This window comes from Barbus barbus, assembly GCF_936440315.1.
Source record: "Barbus barbus genome assembly, chromosome: 33".
In the NCBI taxonomy this organism is placed as follows: domain Eukaryota; kingdom Metazoa; phylum Chordata; class Actinopteri; order Cypriniformes; family Cyprinidae; genus Barbus; species Barbus barbus.
This window is the reverse complement of record NC_136761.1, coordinates 28,764,701-28,782,200: the sequence shown is the minus strand read 5'-3', so window position 1 is coordinate 28,782,200 and position 17,500 is coordinate 28,764,701. Positions and strand designations below refer to the sequence as shown.

The window sequence follows — 17,500 nt, the reverse complement described above, 5'->3', positions numbered from 1 at the left end:
TATTTCCCCAAGTTCATTATTCACAGAACATTAAGGCATTGTTTTTATGACAAGTTTTCTGAAATGTTATGTTGAATTCTACAAATGATCCATTAATTAAATATGCACACATCTGCATTAATTTCCAGAACATAAATCTGATTATTGTATAAAGTCAGGGTCATAATTCTAGTCTGATTTTGTCGTCATATTAGATTTAAAGGTTTGTATTTCTCTTCTTTTTATCACTCCATAAATCAGAAAATACTGTCAACAGACAGAAAACAAACATATTTTCACCATGTTTTTAGGAGTAAATGTGGTATAAATCAGTGTGAATGATATAAGAACAAACCTTCAGAATACAGAGACGAATAAAACAGTTTAGTTAATAAAACTCTTTAAAGATTGAACTCTACAGAAGCAAACAGATCAACTCTTAGATGTGTGTTCAGGATGTGTTCTGAGTGAAGACGGACCGATCTGATGGGATGTGTGTTTGTGTGGCGTTACAGTAGCGCCGTCCGCTTTAAGAGACGTTTAAACAACCCCATCTGGAGCCAGAAGGGCTTGAACACGCACTGCTACCCAGAAGCCTCTGCTGCGGCCGCGAGGGTCACCGCCGCTGAGAGCAGAAACGCTGTGGATGCCACACAAACCAAACATAGAAATCCAGGATAAAGACATTGTTCCTGTGGTCTCAAACCCTGAAAGACATTTCGAGTAGGAAAATTGGCCCTTTCCTATGAGACTGAAACGCTCTCGTTTAGCAGAGTTTCCCAAAATCACCTCACGGCAGACACTTTCACTGAGAGCTGGGTTACTATCGATTCATTGACTTTAAATCAACCTTTAATCTGTGTCCCTCGACCACAGAACCAGTCATAAGGGTCCGTTTGAGAGTGAGATTAATACATCATCTGAAGCTGAGTAAATAATCTTTCCATTGATGTATGGTTTGTTATGATCGGACAATATTTGTCTGAGATACAACTATTAGAAAATCTGGAATCTGAGGGAGCAAAAAAATCTAAATATTGAGAAAATCTCCTTTAAAGTTGTTCAAATGAAGTTCTTAGCAATGCATATTACTAATCAAAAATGAAGTTTCGATATATTTATGGTAGGACATTTACTAAATATCTTCATGGAACATGATCTTAATATCCTAATGATTTTTGGTCATAAAAGAGAAATGTATAATTTTGATCCATACAATGTATTGTTGTCTATTGCTACAGATATACCTGTGTTACTCATGACTGCTTCTGTGCTGCAGGGACACATATAATAGTTTTATTTTTAACAGCTTGCATTTTCAAAACTTTACACACAAATCCAAGAATTGCACACAAAATACCTCACATCTCTTGCAAAATGAAGCGCTGCATTCAAAATATCACAAACATCTCAAAAGCAAACACCTTTGCCATAATATTAATTCCTGTTAGATTTGTGTGTGTTTCGTAGAGAACTGTGTGTTGTGTTTTACAAAAAGTGTTTAATGAAACTGAAAACTGAGTCAAAGGAGAATTAGTGTCTGGTTTTGTAGATCTGGTGTGTGCTTCTGCTGTTTGAGTGACAGCTTTCAGAAACTGTGTGACAAGGAAAGATTGTGTGTGGAAGCAGCTGAAAAACACTAACTTAATTCCACAGGTGATCTTTTATTCTACACGTTTCACTAGAAATTGCTTTTAAATTTCACAAATGATTACAAAGAAACAACAAGTAGCCTAACATGTGACATTCTGAAGTAGAAAGACTAAACTCTACTCCAAAAATCTTCATTTTATTTAAAGCTTTGAAAAAAGATTTTTTTGGTTTGCTGTTTTCTGTCGATGCTTCAACAAAACTTCACTAAACATTATTTACAGCACGTTAATGTTGTTCAGTTTATACATTAATGATCTGTCTACAGTTTGTCCAGAGGTGCAGGTCCAGATGTATGCAGATGATACAGATGTATAATTATGTGAAGACAAAAGAACAAGCTGCTATCAAACGTACTGCTGCACTGAACAAGGTCTCAGATCGGCTGTCACTCATGCCTCACTCTTAATGAGAGGAAAACTGTGGGAATGCATGATAACTGTGGGAACACTTGTGCATTGTCCCTGCATAAATTAATGAAATATACTCAAATATATATATTTGATTTAATTTAAAGTGTTTTTTAAATCACTGATTGTAAACTACACTGGCAAACATAGGCATTTTTCCCATCCTCATGTCCCTTTAGGGGCTCCGTAGAGCACTAGTAATCCAGATTTGGAAATCTGAAAAAGTGTGTTTCTGGATCAGGGATGGATCCTGGATTTTTGTTTCCCTTTAAACAACCCATTTATGAAAATTTGATCCAACCTGATGGCAGAAATCAGATCAGATTACTTCTGAACAATAACTTCATCGTCTCTATGACAACAGGAAACTGACCTCACTTCCTGTTCCTGCTGAAAACATATGCACATCAGTTATAAACGGACAGAGATGATCTGTCACGGACACTTAATGTGTGCTACTGTGAGCTAAAGTGAGCCTTTATTGAATATGTAACCAGTCCTGTTCCTGTTCAGCTTGTTGGTTTTCTACTGAGGATATTTAGACAGATTGTATAGCCCAGGCTCATGCACACAAACACAAGTTAGTAGTGAATGTAACTCCACCTGCTCTCACGGACACATATTCCTCAGTGATGATAAAGAGACACACTGCACTCACAACAATATAATAAAGAAGAACTCATAATGAAACACAAACACTGACTCTCCCAGAAGATCATTAGAATCCTCATTAAAACATGAACGAAGCTCAAAGCCCAGCACAGAGTAAAACAAGCACATGTTTGGGATCAGTAAGAGTTTCTTCTGCTCAGTGTATTTATTTGATCAAAAATACAGGAGGAAAACAGTAATACTGTGAAATATTATTGCAATTTCTAATATTTTAATATATTAAGATGTAATGTATTTCTGTGATCTGCAGCTGTATTTTCAGCATCATTACTGCAGTCTTCAGTGTCACATGATCTTCAGAAATCATTATAATATACTGATTATTATTAATGTTGGAAATAGTTGTGCTGCTTCATTTATTTTGGATCCTGTGATACTTTTTCTTAGATTTTTTTGATGAATAAAAAGTTAAAAAGAACAGCATTTATACAAAATAGAAATCTTTACTAATAACATAAGTCTTTACTGACACTTTTAATCTATTTAACACATCCTTGCTGAATAAAAGTATTAATTTCCCAAAATAAATAAAAACTGACCCCACACTGTTGAATAGTAGTGTATATTGTAACACAAACTGTTTATTTTGAATAAACACTGTTCTTTTTCACTTTTTATTCATAAAAGAATCCTGACAAAAGTATCCCAAACATATGAAGCAGCACAGCTATTTCCAACATTAATAATAATCAGTATATTATTATGATTTCTGAAGATCATGTGACACTGAAGACTGGAGTAATGATGACAGCTTTGATCTCAGGAATAAATTACACTTTAACAGATATTCAGATAGAAAACAGCTGTTTTACACTGTAATAATATTTTAATAATATGTTCTTTCGAAATGTAAAATCTCACTGAGCCCAAACTTCTGATCGTCTCAGAGGAAACTATAATAACATCTCCAGTAATATACAGTGATATAAAGGCTGTTTTCCTGTAATCTATCGTGTAAGCGAGCTGATGAACACAGAGTGTGATCTGAATCCGATGATTGTGGGATCTGATCAGTAATCGATCGCTTCTGATTGATTTGTGTCGTGTTTTGTACCTTTCCCGACGCTCCGTCTCCCAGCAGCACGATCTTCAGCTGCCGCTCCTGCATCTCCTCCTCAGAGTCCGACATCCCTCGCAGATCACGACACAAACACGGTCACCGACCGAACTCACGCCGTTAAACACCGACGACCGGAGATTTACGAGCAGCGGGATAATCTGATCACGATCCGCTCTCCGCCATCTTCCCTCGGGGCGAACCAACACACAAACACGCCTTACAGCCGCTATATGAACTCATAATCTCATAAATATACAGTTAAACTCAGCACTTATCAGATTAATGTTTAATTCTGCCGCGAGCACGATTTACTGTGTTTGTGTGAACGGCGCACCCCCGACGCCACCGCAGTGGACTCGTCCTTCGTGACGCTTCCCTGTTGCCATGGAGACAGAGAGCGCGAGAGAGAGAGAGAGAGAGAGAGTGAGAGACCTTCATATATATATCTGTTCTAGATTCAATGTAAACACTGCTTTGAGAATACATTGTAACAATTGTCATGCCAATAAGGCGCATATTGAACTGAATTGAATTGAGAGAGATCACGCTAAACATTTTTCATTATTTATTTTAGTTTTATTTACATCTACACATGTACACAGTTTTGTTCTTCTTCTTCCTTAATACAATATCTTAACTATTTTCTTATTTGTTTATAAAAACAATGTATTCATGTAGACTAATTATCTACTTAATGATTTATCTATTCTTGTTTTGTCTGTGTATTATATAATAATTATTTGTTCTTTGTTGATGCAATATTCAATGCTTTGGCAATAAAGTCATGCCAATAAGGCTCACTTGAACTGAATTGAACTGAACTGAATTGAAGAGAGAGAGAGCACTTTATATGGCAAAAGTATATTTTGTACTGCCGAAACATTAAAATTAAAACAGTTTAGAACAACTGAACAATTGAAATAGGATTTGAAGAAACCAAGACAGTTGAAAATGATATACTCTATACTGTATATCATTCTAAAATCACCTTTTGTTGACTGGAAAGGTTCTTTGGATGTTTTTCATGAAACCACTGATGACTATAAGAACCTTCATTTTTAAGAATGTAAATAAAGTCACAAAAATCTCTTGATGAAGCAATAAAAACTCAGTTTGCCCTCCAAAATAAAGTGCAATATTATTCAGACCTAAACACAACCACTGAACTGGCAAATGACTTCAACCAATTAACCAAATTAACGAGAGACTAATGCTCTCCAAATAAGACGAAGTGACCATGATCTGCTCAGAAACACAGGAGGACAGATTCTGTCTCAGGGCATTTTTTTCTTCTTCTTTTTTTTTTTTTTTTTGAGAAGAAAAAGCATTTATATTCAAATGTTTTGAATGCAAAATATTGTATAACCATAAATATCTTGGCAATACTAAACTCCAGTTGTCATGCCAAACAATATAAAACATTTGAGCAGTAAAAGGGGTAAAATATAGAATTTGTAAGAGAAGACAGAAGCAGATGAATATGTGATCGATCACTCAATCAATAGATTTATGAATATATAAATATGCATTATAGAATGGTATAGGTAAGGTATAGAAGGTAAACGTACCCAGCACACTTCCATTTTTGAGCTCAGATTCTAAAAAGAAAGAAATATGTGTTATTTGTTTAATATATTAACCAGTTGATGTGTTAGACCTCCTGTAATGTGAAGTCAGTCAGATGATCTCACGCTGAGATATGAGTCTCCATGTGTTCTCTCTGTCTGACGGACATTTAGAAAGCTCTCTGAAAACCTTCAACAACAGAGGAGCTCCTTAAATGTGCCTTTATTTTGGGTAAGTCTTATACTTATTGTAAAATGAACAGATTATGTTCAGACTTTTGCATATTATAACCTGGAGCTTGGATGCAGGAAATAATTACATTAGATCCAAAAGATAGTTTTAGCAACAGATGCTCCAGAACACAGTTATCTGACTAGCTGGAGAAGATTGTGTGCTACGCTAATATATTACTGCACAGACATTACTGGATTGTACTTTTACATCCATAATATCATACATTAACAGTTTATTGCTGGTCTGTGGTTTTACGGTGCTGTAATCTTTAAAGATTTCATATTATTTTAAGATGAGCTTAAAGGGTGCACTATAGCTTCAGTGTGACATCAATAAGAAAAAGTATCATTTCATAGATATTGTTAATAATAGTTGTTCATATTAAAATATGTATGAACTTAATACATGACCCAGACTATTTATTTAGCAAAATCCTGTCATTTTAATACATATTACATGAAAAGTATTAAAAATTGTTGCTGCTCCAGTTAATCTCAGTGTGCTCTCTTTAAGCTCGTCTACATTAACCATCTATTTATATACTTCATAAACAGACTTCACATATTAACTGATGCTTATCACTTTAAGTGAAGTTAAGTGATTTTCTATGAATTCTGTGGACTCAAATCTGATCTTTGGTAACTATAGCATCAGTTTCTCCAGACTGAAATCTGTGTTCAATCAGAGCAGAAATCATGTGTATTCCAGCTTTAAGAGACTAGAGATACGATTACATCCATTTAATAAAAGCTTCATAATGAGGCTTTCTGTGTTCATCCCCATCAATTACATGTGTTATTGCTTTGTTTTATCTGATTTTTGAATGTTATTGAGCTGATCCACTTGAATGCCTTGCTGCTTGATTTTAATGTTCTGCTGTTTTTTTTGTTATTGACTTTATACCTTCAAAATATATATATATATTTTTACAATTATTCTTTAAAAAATGTCCTTAAAATAAACAATATTTTTCAATAAAACTTGGCGTGGGCTTAATGGGAACAGAAATTAAGCACAGACAGACTTTCTGAATTTAATGATGTATATCTTAATTGAAATGCTTTTGTCATTTCAAATAAAATTAAATAATTTTGTGAGAGATTAATATTTTATTTTAACATAACTTTTTGTACCGAAACCAATATCTTGTGCACTAAAAACGTCTCAGTGTAGATTTTGGTGAGCTTAACAGGTAAAAGCCATTCACAAGAAACCCCAAAAGTAATTAAAATGAATTATAATAAACTGTGAAGTATCTTAGTAACTTAAAAGTCAGGTATTAAATGATAATATCATGGTGGATTGATATGAATGATGGTATATTCATACAGAAGGAAATACAAACATTAATAATAATATAGCACTACTGTGATATCTACTTGCTATGTGAATGCATTAGACTAATCAGGATTGTCACAGCACATATTATTGCTCTTTGTTGGTTTGATTGCTTCATTGTCCTCATTTGTAATTTGCTTTGGATAAAATAATCTGCTCAATGATTAAATGTAAATGTAAACACAAATGTAGTTATTAGTATTATTGTTGTTGGTAATGGTGTTTATTATTATTATTATTTTGTAAATGCAAAAGGTTTTCTGTTCTAGAATTACTTACTAGAAAAAGAAAGAAAAAGACTAACACCTGGCATCTGTATTATATGATCTTGGCCTCAATAAATCACTATGCTGGGTGTGTCAGGTGTCATATGGTGAGGGTAACACACACACACACACACACACACACACACACACACACACACACACACACACACACACGGTTGCTTCTTACAGAAAGCATATCAACAGATATGACCAGGAAATAACACACTTATGCACCAGACTGATGTCACATCTGAAATGTGATTTAGTTTATATGTAAAAATCTGATTCAACTATGACTAGTAAGCCAAAATAAATTCAGTGTTGCCATTTATGATATAAACTAGGCTATAATTACAATTAAAGTGAAATATTTATATTAAAATATGAAATATTCATAAATGGCAAATACAACACATCTGAGTCTAAATGTTTCCAAGCCTAGTTTGAGAATCATCTTTTCATAGATTCCTCCACCCCAGAGATCAAATATCAAATATCACGGTGAGCGTTTCTATTTCATCAATTATCTGAGTGTGGATTTGGCTAAAACCCACAGCTGTACAGTAGTGACCTGAGCTCTGATATAACAGAGAAAAACATACTTCCATAAATCATCAGAGTCTGAAGACCCCGCACAGACTCCAGTTTCTCAAGCTTTCATTCATCAACACATCACCACATCATCTCAGAACATCTCAAACCAGAGGTTTCTAATCTGAATAAGAAAAACAAACAGCAGAACTAGATCTGCTCAGAGAGGAACTGCTGGATTTTCAGAGAGTTTGCGTAAGTCATGGAGAGGTTTGACCTAATGGAGCTCCGGGGATCTCTAGACTGAAATAAATCATCAGACAGACACTGGAGAGACTGAGATCACGACTGGCTTTCCACAAGAGCTACACTTTCCTCACAGTATTATAACATCACCGAGAGGCTCGGATCACTATTACAATTACTCTAGAAATATTCGCTTGCTTTGAGAGTTTATCTGAGACAATGCACACAAAATAAACACTATGCATTTTGATTATTGCAAATTTAACCTATAGCTAGGCTATTAAAGAGAAAATATATATTGGCGGACTGTGCACGTGACAGGCCTCAAACAGCATTACACACTGATGTAGGCCTACTGTGATTTTTTTTTAAGTATGTATATAATAATATTAATACGTTTACACTAAATATAGGAAGATAACAATTTCATTAGCAAATAAATGCATAAATAAGCCTGAATGTGTGAACACACACGAGAGATTTAAATTCAGATTAAGCGTCTAAACTGCGCAACTGCAAGCAGCTAAAGAAACCTTTTCAGTCATTTATTGCTTTTATTTTTATTTATGCAGCTGAGCATTAGCATGCCATTTTGTCTAACCAAATTTATAATTGCACTTTTTATAATTATCACAAATGTAGATCACACGATGAATAAAAAATAAATTATGAATTATCATTATTATTATTATTATTGACCCAAGTGTATTAACGTAGGCTATTTAAACTTATTACTAGGCATAATTGGCATTACATGAGAGCTTAGACTAAACAATAGTAGACTATTAATAATAATAATAGCCTAGTGTATTGTTTTAAATTACTGTAAAGCATAATTTGCCTTAGACTACATTAAATGTTAAGACAATTTTTTTTTTTTTTTTTTTTAAGGAAATGTTCTCGGGACGCTCTTAAATATTTCATTTGTTGCAGAAACATCCCAAAAGTCAAGCTGGAGTGTAATTAGACATGATAATTAGACATGATAATTAGACTTGAGGCTGTGACATGTTAAGTGCTGGAGGCGCGCGAGACATCTGCTTCTCATCAGACCCGCCGCCGACTCTTTCTCTTCATCTGCGGATTACCGAGAGAACCGAGCAGCTAAAGAGATCCACCGAGCAACAGAGCAACACCACAGAAAATATCACTCAATTAGGAGATAAATGCATCGTCTCGCAGGTGGACGATCCCGAGCCGCACGAGCGAAGTGGATGAAATGACCATTTTCTTTCATTAAACGTGAAACTTGATCTAGAACAACATGTGTCTGCGGGAAATGATTGCCCTGATTACTCGCCATTATGTGTGACAGGCGCGCTATTACTGTGTATAAAGAAACTGTCCTTGACGGCCAAAAATATACAGGCATTCACGGAATAGTAAAAAAGCACTTATGCTCTGGGAAATTACGAATCCTGTCAAAATATGGACTAGTAGGCCTATAGATGACAAATAACACTGAACACACGACAGAGCGAGTCATTACAACACGACACACAATAACAACAAAAAACCCCTGCCCTCCTCAAAATAAAACCTTCTATTAGAATCAGTTAGGGTCTGACATCATGTCTTCCAAAAGCGTCCAGAAATGTGTCCCTGCACCACAAAACCATCATAAGGGTCACATTTCTGAAATTGAGATTAATGCATCATCTGAAGCTGAATAAATAAGATCCATTGATGTATGGTTTGTTATGATAGGACAATATTTGTCTGAGATAACTATTTGAAAATAATCAGATAACATTTTGAAAATCTGGAATCTGAGGGAGCAAAAAAATCTAAATATTGAGAAAATCTCCTTTAAAGTTGTTCAAATGAAGTTCTTAGCAATGCATATTACTAATCAAAAATTAAGTTTTGATATATTTACGGCAGGAAATTTACTAAATATCTTCACTGAACATGATCTAATGATTTTTGTCATAAAAGAGAAATAGATATTGCTACTCATGACTGCTTTTGTGATTTATATTTTCTAATTCTGTGCACTGGTTGTTTGCAAACAAATGAATGGATATAAAGGCTTGTAATGAAACTAACCTCCGAAGACAAGATGATCTCTGAAGCAGCTTTGTTTTGTGTTTGTTCTTGAGATCATTTCAATGCCAATAGAATTTAAAAGCTCCATCTGCGAATGATTTCCAGATCAGCTCCAGCGAGCCCGTTTGAGCTCGAGACTAAAGCTGCTCTCTTCTTCTCTTTTTTCTTGGTCATTACACACATTTTCCCGGAAAGTTGAACCGTCGGACTCGCTGCACTTCTGCTGAAGAATGAAAAGGCTCGTGCTCGTCTCTGCACATGCACGCGCTCGCTGAGAAATGCCTTCACAATATCGAGCATCGATTTAAACTCGTTCACCCAAAACAGGTCCAGGCTTACAGAAAAAGTGTTGAGAATGGTATTGTGCTTTTTAAACTGCTGGAGTTTCTCCACGGGCCTCATAATCTCGAGATTAATGTCAAATAAAAAATGTAAATCTGTCATTATTTCACACCTTAAAACTGCCAACAAAGAAAACAGGATGAATTGTGATGAATATTCGGTGTTTTTAAAGCCATATAAAGCGATCATACAGGCCTCATATATTTCTAGAATTATTTCAATTAAAATTGCATGCATTTAAGATGTAGAGGTTGACACTATTTTATATTGAAAAATATGACTTTACTGGCGTTTGGCATATACGCAGCAAGGGTTAATTATTAGTTCATTTGATTGTTTCGGGCATTTCTCCACACAAAACCTAATCTGAGCCCAAAGACTAAAATGACTGAATTACAAAAACACGACGTGTATCGTCGGTATATCTGATGTTCTCCTTTCTCAATCTTTACACGTGAAATAAAATGCGATGGTGCACAGAAGGCACAGGTGTGAATGTGCATTTGACCTCTCCATCATCAGAACAGACCCTGAGACGAGGGCTCATCTTCATCCATGAGAGTTTAACTGAGAAGACAGAGACTGGACCTGCTCTGAACGCTTTGCTCTGGAACTATAGTCTTCTTCTGAAGAGGGATGCAGGCTCAGAGATGCTTGTCTTTTCATTTTTAACTGGCAAGAAAACACCACAGAGCCCATCATCTATTTTACAGTATTTAAAGAATCTTATCTCATTTATTATTAAACAAACGCTTTTAGCATTTCATGCATAAAATCACTCAATTCTGAGAATAATTCGGTGTCAGATTAATCACAATAAACCAAGAGAAATGCAAGCTATGCTAATATTTTTTATGGAAATATAATTAATACATTTATATACAAATGCTAAATATAATCATCTCTGTAATTATAGAGTATTGAGAAACAAGAGTTCTGATCATAAATCAAACCCGACAAAACAGCATGAACTCAATCCCGATACATGCATTATTAGTATCATAATTATTATTATAGAACAGGGTGGTGATGGTTTTATTAGTTTGTTGATTTTATTGTATGCACTGTTTATAATCTCAATGCTTTATTGCTGTTATGAATTTCAGTCATTTCAATAGACTACGTTTATTCGTTTTTGTCTCCAATAAATATCAACGAGGCTAAAATGCGTGAATGTGGGGTTTATGTTGATCTGAAATATGATTTAGTTTAAAAGCACAATTCAGATAGCCTAAAATAACCCATAATAATAGAAGAACACCCTCGATCTCAGATGAACGCTTTCTCTCAGAAGAAGCTTCTGCACAGAACTGACACGTGTTCTAAAAGCGGATCTCATGGTTATTCACTGAGTGTTTGGAGTCAAACTTACACGATAATTGAAGGACTCCGGTGGGCTCCTGTCACGGGTCATTCATGACATGCTTTTACTTTGAGCACTGGCATCTCAGAAAATACGAGAAACACTCAAATTATGCTTCATACGTTTTAATGTTTGATTTCTTTTGCATTAAACAAAACACGTTACACTAATATGAAAACATCCAAGTGGAGTAAACGCTGAGACTCGAGTAACATGCTGAAGAGTGGAGGAAAGTGCCATCTTACCATTAAACCACATCAAGTGCTGTTTCCAACCAGAAGAAACTACATTGCGCTAAAAACCGACTCATGCTCCATACATTCTGAAATAAACCCCTAATGGTGTTTTACAGGGAGTAAACTCATATAGTACTCGCTAGAAAAAAGGCCGTTTCGGCCCGGATTCGAAGGCAGTTCTGGAAATAAATGTCCCGGTTCGGTGTGCTCCAGGCCCGGCTCCAGAATCAGATCACCGAGGGGCTTCTTCAGTCACTGAGGGGCCCTAACCTTAATATCTATAAAACTTTGCCGTCCATTGCTCTAGCGCAAAAATCACTAAAAGCACTCTTAATGGATCGCGATCTCATGGAGTTATCTGCTGCACAATGAATCTCTCTGTAATTTGTTAGAATGAGATGATTCGAGCTGAACACAAACTCCGGAGACTGGATTCTAATATAAACGCGTCTGATTGGCTTCAGGAAATCATCAGATAAGTCTGTGATCGTTCAACGCTGCAAAAACACCTTGAAATAGAAACCGGCGCAAACCATAACGCACTGGATAGTTTCCTAAAATCTGCGATGAAATGCCATTAATGCAGCTTTAACCGAGGGTGCTATTGATTTGGTTTGAGCACCGTTAAGCACCCCGTAGAACCGGGCCTGGTGTGTTCAGATAACGACTGTCTTTAGTAGAATAAATAGCGTAAGTCCCGCTGTAAGTCACTGGCTTCCCGTGCATGCGGAGGACAGGCTCCAGGCGGGAAGGCAGTATGTGTACGGATAGTAATAGGAGAGCAGCGGCGGTCGCAGCACTTCACCGGGGCTGTACTGTCGCCGGTCGTCGCGGACCAGCACCTTCACGGCCACTTTCTTCGCCGCCGGGGCCGAGGCCAGCAGATCGGCGGCCATCTGGCGTCGCTTGGTTTTGTACCGTCGGTTCTGGAACCAGATCTTGACCTGGGTCTCGGTGAGTTTGAGAGAGGCGGCGAGGTCCGCGCGCTCCGGTCCGGACAGATAGCGCTGATGATTGAAGCGCCGCTCGAGCTCAAACACCTGCGCGTGAGAGAACGCGGCTCGGGAACGCTTCTTCCGCTGCTTGGGCTGATCGCTGCTCTTCTCCTCGCCAGCGTTACAGTCTGGAAGAGAATCAGAAACGCTTTACTGCCGTTGAATGCATGCGCTATTTTGTATTTAAACTGTCTCTGAAGTTTATAATAATAGAATAGAAATAGAATACCATGGTGTTGCCATGTGCGATAAATAAAGTCTACTAAGAAAAAAAGGTGCATGGTAGCGCCTTGATACATAGGCTACACATTTATATGCATATATAGGCTACATTTCTCCGATAACGTTTGTGAAAGCATGCGCTTTTTATACAATTGCCTCCAAAGTACATAATAGAATACCATGGTATTAGCACGTGCTATAAACATAAAAGTCTATTAGGCCTATACTCAGAAAAGAAGTGCATGGTAGTGCCATTTTTTGACATTCAACCTTAATACTACATACACGCGCTTATATTCTCCGATGTCGTTTTTGAAAGCATGCTCTTTTTGTACAATTGCCTCCAGAATACATAATAGAATAAGCATTAACCATATTAGCCCATGTGCGATCAACAAAAAAGTCTAGAAAAAAAGTGCATGGTAGTGCCATTTTTTTTTACATGGAACCTTGATACTTTCATTAACCTACACGTTTATAAACATATACATCTCTTTCTGATAACTTGTTTGAAAGCATGCTCTTTTTGTACATTTGCCTCCAGAGTAGCCTACATAACAGAATATCATGGTATTAGCTCATGTGCGAAACAAAAACGTCTACTAGCCTATACTTAGAAAAAAGTGCATGGTAGTGCTATTTTATTTTAATAAATTGTTTATTAAAACAAAATTTTGAACCTTGACACTATATGCATAAACACGTTTATATGCATATACACCTTTCTCCGATAACGTTTTTGTACAATTGCCTCCAGAGTACTTAACAGAATACCATGATATTAGCTCATGTGCAATAAACATAAAAGTCTATTTTGCGTGGTACATAATCCTGCATATATAAGTTTCTCTTTGATCAAGTTCCACCATCGAACATCTGGAGCTCACGTATTTCCAAACTCAAATAAAAGTGTTTAAGTGCCAAACGGAGTAGTTTACTCACCGGACACACAGTCCAGGCCTTTACAGAGCTCCGCCGCCGTGGATTCCTGATCCGTTTCTTCCGCTAAATCTGCGTCTTTCTCGGGCTTTGCGTCGATTTGCGCTTTACTGTCGGTGTCCTCGCTCATCCCGGAGTCCGAATCGTAGTTTTTGTGCTCTCTCTCATCGCTCCTGTCCGGTCCATCCATTTCATCGAAGATTTTCCAACAAGCGCTTTTTGAGAAACACACATCCAGATCGTTGAAATGTCGAGACTCCTCTTTTCGGTTCAGAATGGCTTGAATGGAGAACGGCATCAGAGAGTTACTGCGCACAGCCATTTTAAGCCTGAAAAGTCAGTGTTGATTATAAAGCAACGGAATTAAGCGCTCCAGATCCGGATCGAATGGAGATTGAGGCCCGTGGCGGCGGTTCGGTCGCATCGCGGCCCGCGTGAAGGGAGTTTTTGTGGACGCGCATCCGTCTCCAGAACGCAGTGTGAATGAACACAGCGCTACTATACACTTCACCTGCGGCGGACACTGACCCTCAACACACTCCCATTGGCCAGCCAGACCGCTGTTACGACTTCTGATTGGCTGCGTGGAGCTTGCACATATTCCAGAACACCCAGAACACCTAACCCGTTAACCCTTAAACACCCGAGGAGAGATGCTGCCCTGAATGAACAGATATCAGTGACCCTTTCAAATGACATGAACACGAGCTGATGACAAAGTAGGTGTACAGCACTAACAGACGCACAAACTGCGCAAAGCAAGGCGGATTTTACGCGATTACCGAAAACGCAATGGTTTATGAGGAGCAACATAAGCGCAACTCTGTAATATTCAGTGTTCAGTAACATCACATACATCTCGTTTAAGCGTGATTTTATTCTCAGGTCACTCGCCGTCGGATCAAATGGATCGTAAGTATTTGTTTTAGATGAAAGAGCTGCCATGTGTTTTATTAATTAATTTATCAGACTTCTGGGCTCCTGTCGTGTTTGTGGCTCTTGTGTCATTTAATATATGGTCAATTATTTTTATCTTATGATTAATCATTTTAAATCAGATTATTAAAAGCACAGACACAATCAAATCGCATATGAGTTTTAATAGATCTCGTTCATTCCACAGAAATAGTCACTAATAATTAAAAATAAGATTAAAACTAATTTCGACTCTCATCCGCGTCACATTTGAACAAGTTTGTGTCTTTGAACATGAATCAGGCCTAAAAACTGTACCAGAAAAATATGAATTTACTATAAGACTCTGTCTTAATTGTCCATTTAACAGCGACAGCATTAGTTGTTATAATAATAATAATAAATCGGATATGGCTAATAAACACAAGTATTCGATTCTTCTTTATTCTTATATTTGATGCTGCTGATTTCGGCAGACTTTCCTCAAATACTTCCGAAATACAGTCACAATAAATAAGCTTCTTACTGTGATATTCCTGTTTAGATTAATATATATAAACTATGGTATTATATATTGTGAACGTTTAGGACATGAATAGCAGTAGTTTTTAATTTCATTGTTTATTTATAAAGCACATTTAAACACAACCCAAGGTTGAGCAAAGTGCTGTACAGATCAGTATAAGCTCAGATAAAAAGCACAGTAATACATTAAAACCCCACAATCAGAAGATGTGTTTTAAGTTTAGATTTGAAAGAGGAGAGTGATGCCGGGAGCCTGTTCCAGAGTTTAGGGCCCGCTCTCGCAAAAGCAGGGTCTCCAGGATGTTTTAACCTCGATCCACGAACAGAAAGCACTCAAGGTGCCGGATATAAGTGCCCTGGACGGATCGTGACAACCTAAAAGATCTGATATAAGCTGGAGCGAGGCCGCGTAATGCTTTAAAAACAAAAACTACAATCTTAAATTCTATTCTCTGTTTAACTGGCAGCCAGTGCAGAGAAGTTCTAATGGGAGAAATTCGATCGGATTAGCGACTGATTGTTTAGCTCCATAATACAGTGAATTACAGTCAAGTCGAGAAGAAATACATGCATGGATAACTATTTCAAAATTCTTTAGAGAAAGAAAAGGTTGAACTTTTGTGAGACGGCGTAAATTATAAAAACATGATTTAACAACAGAATTCATCTTTAAATGTTAACCTATTTAATAAATCAACCCGGTTTGTTGAGCGTTGACGGGAAAGGATAAAATGTAACACAACAAACTCTAATTCAGTGTTAATTCCAGATAAATCATAGACTTCATAGACTTTAAGCGTCATACTGACTCTTTTTATCGCGTTAATAAACAGTAAAACCACGCTACAATCCAACCCGCTCCCTAAGGTCACAAAACTCTGGACTTTTGGTAGTACCTAGGATAGCAAAGTCCACTAAAGGAGGTAGAGCTTTTTCACATTTGGCTCCCAAACTCTGGAATAGCCTTCCTGATAACGTTCGGGGTTCAGACACACTCTCTCTGTTTAAATCTAGATTAAAGACACATCTCTTTAGCCAAGCATTCACATAATGCATCTTATAATCTTGTACTGCAGTTATATCTGATCAAATGTACATTATTATTATTCTTTAGCTTGGGTTGAACAAATCATTTCTGCTTAGCTGGAACAGCAGCTACGCTAATTATGTCTCTATTTGTTTCTCTGTTGATTAGCATCCCGTGGTAACTAGGAATGACAGAAGCTTCAGTCTGGATCCAACCCTTAAATGATCTGAGATGACCGAACACCTGAGAAAAGATAATGCCAACCCCTCAGAGGACCTCAGAGGATGCCAACGCTCAGACAACATACAGAATTACCAAATAAGTTAAATATATTAAGGTTCTGTAATATATAAATATATTGTGGAAACTTAATTTCCTGTAGAGCTGCTTTGCAACAATTTGTATCGTAAAAAGCGCTATACAAATAAACTTGAATTGAATTGAATTGAATTGAAACAATGTCGATCAATGTCTCTGATCTCAGCGCGTTTTCTATCGGGTTTAATTCAGTTTAATTGAACATATTTTAGCGTCAGAACAGAGAATATAGATCCTGCTGCTTTATTCACTAAATAGCCTATTTAATCAAACAAATTACACAATTACTGCTGACCTTTAATATAATACGATCAAATAATATAATATATTACCAAGAAATATGTAATATAAGAAGGCCGTTTTACAGTTAATAGTTAAACTTCCACCAGTTCATATATTATTCATTCAGAGGCTCATATTGAGAATAAAGACATCTTTTAGATACATGCTGCACACTAATTTAAATCTGACTGAAGTTGAGGTTATCCGGTTAACATTATGTTCAGAAATGATTTTCTTAGTAAATATCAGTAAGTGTGCTGAACTGCAGCGCGCGCCCCTCTCTCTCCATCTAGCGGCCGCGCGCCTCACTCACGCGCGCTGCTATCTGTCTGATA

The 17,500-nt window shown here is 36.8% G+C and overlaps 2 protein-coding genes across 6 annotated transcripts in view; both read right to left on the bottom strand.

The window, feature by feature from the left end:
* LOC306853072 (ras-related protein Rab-28-like) overlaps positions 1–4,157 on the bottom strand; it is a 25,578-nt gene extending 21,421 nt beyond the window's left edge. For 2 of the 5 annotated variants that reach the window (XR_013782701.1, XR_013782702.1), the window contains exon 1: positions 3,766–4,149. Coding sequence is in view for 2 of the 5 variants with exons in the window: in XM_079390251.1 (XP_079246377.1) it covers positions 3,766–3,840 (75 nt within the window). In the remaining 3 variants the exon portion in view is untranslated. Of the gene's footprint in view, positions 1–3,765 lie in introns of all 5 variants that reach the window. The other 3 variants (XM_079390251.1, XM_079390252.1, XR_013782703.1) reach the window with 2 other exon arrangements.
* An 8,492-nt stretch (positions 4,158–12,649) lies between these two features.
* Positions 12,650–14,420, bottom strand: LOC306853071 (homeobox protein Nkx-3.2-like; the record flags this gene model as incomplete). Its single annotated transcript, XM_079390250.1, has 2 exons — positions 12,650–13,065; positions 14,102–14,420. 2 exons carry the CDS (start codon positions 14,418–14,420, stop codon positions 12,650–12,652), a joined length of 735 nt encoding a protein of 244 aa, XP_079246376.1.
* Positions 14,421–17,500: the final 3,080 nt, after the last annotated feature.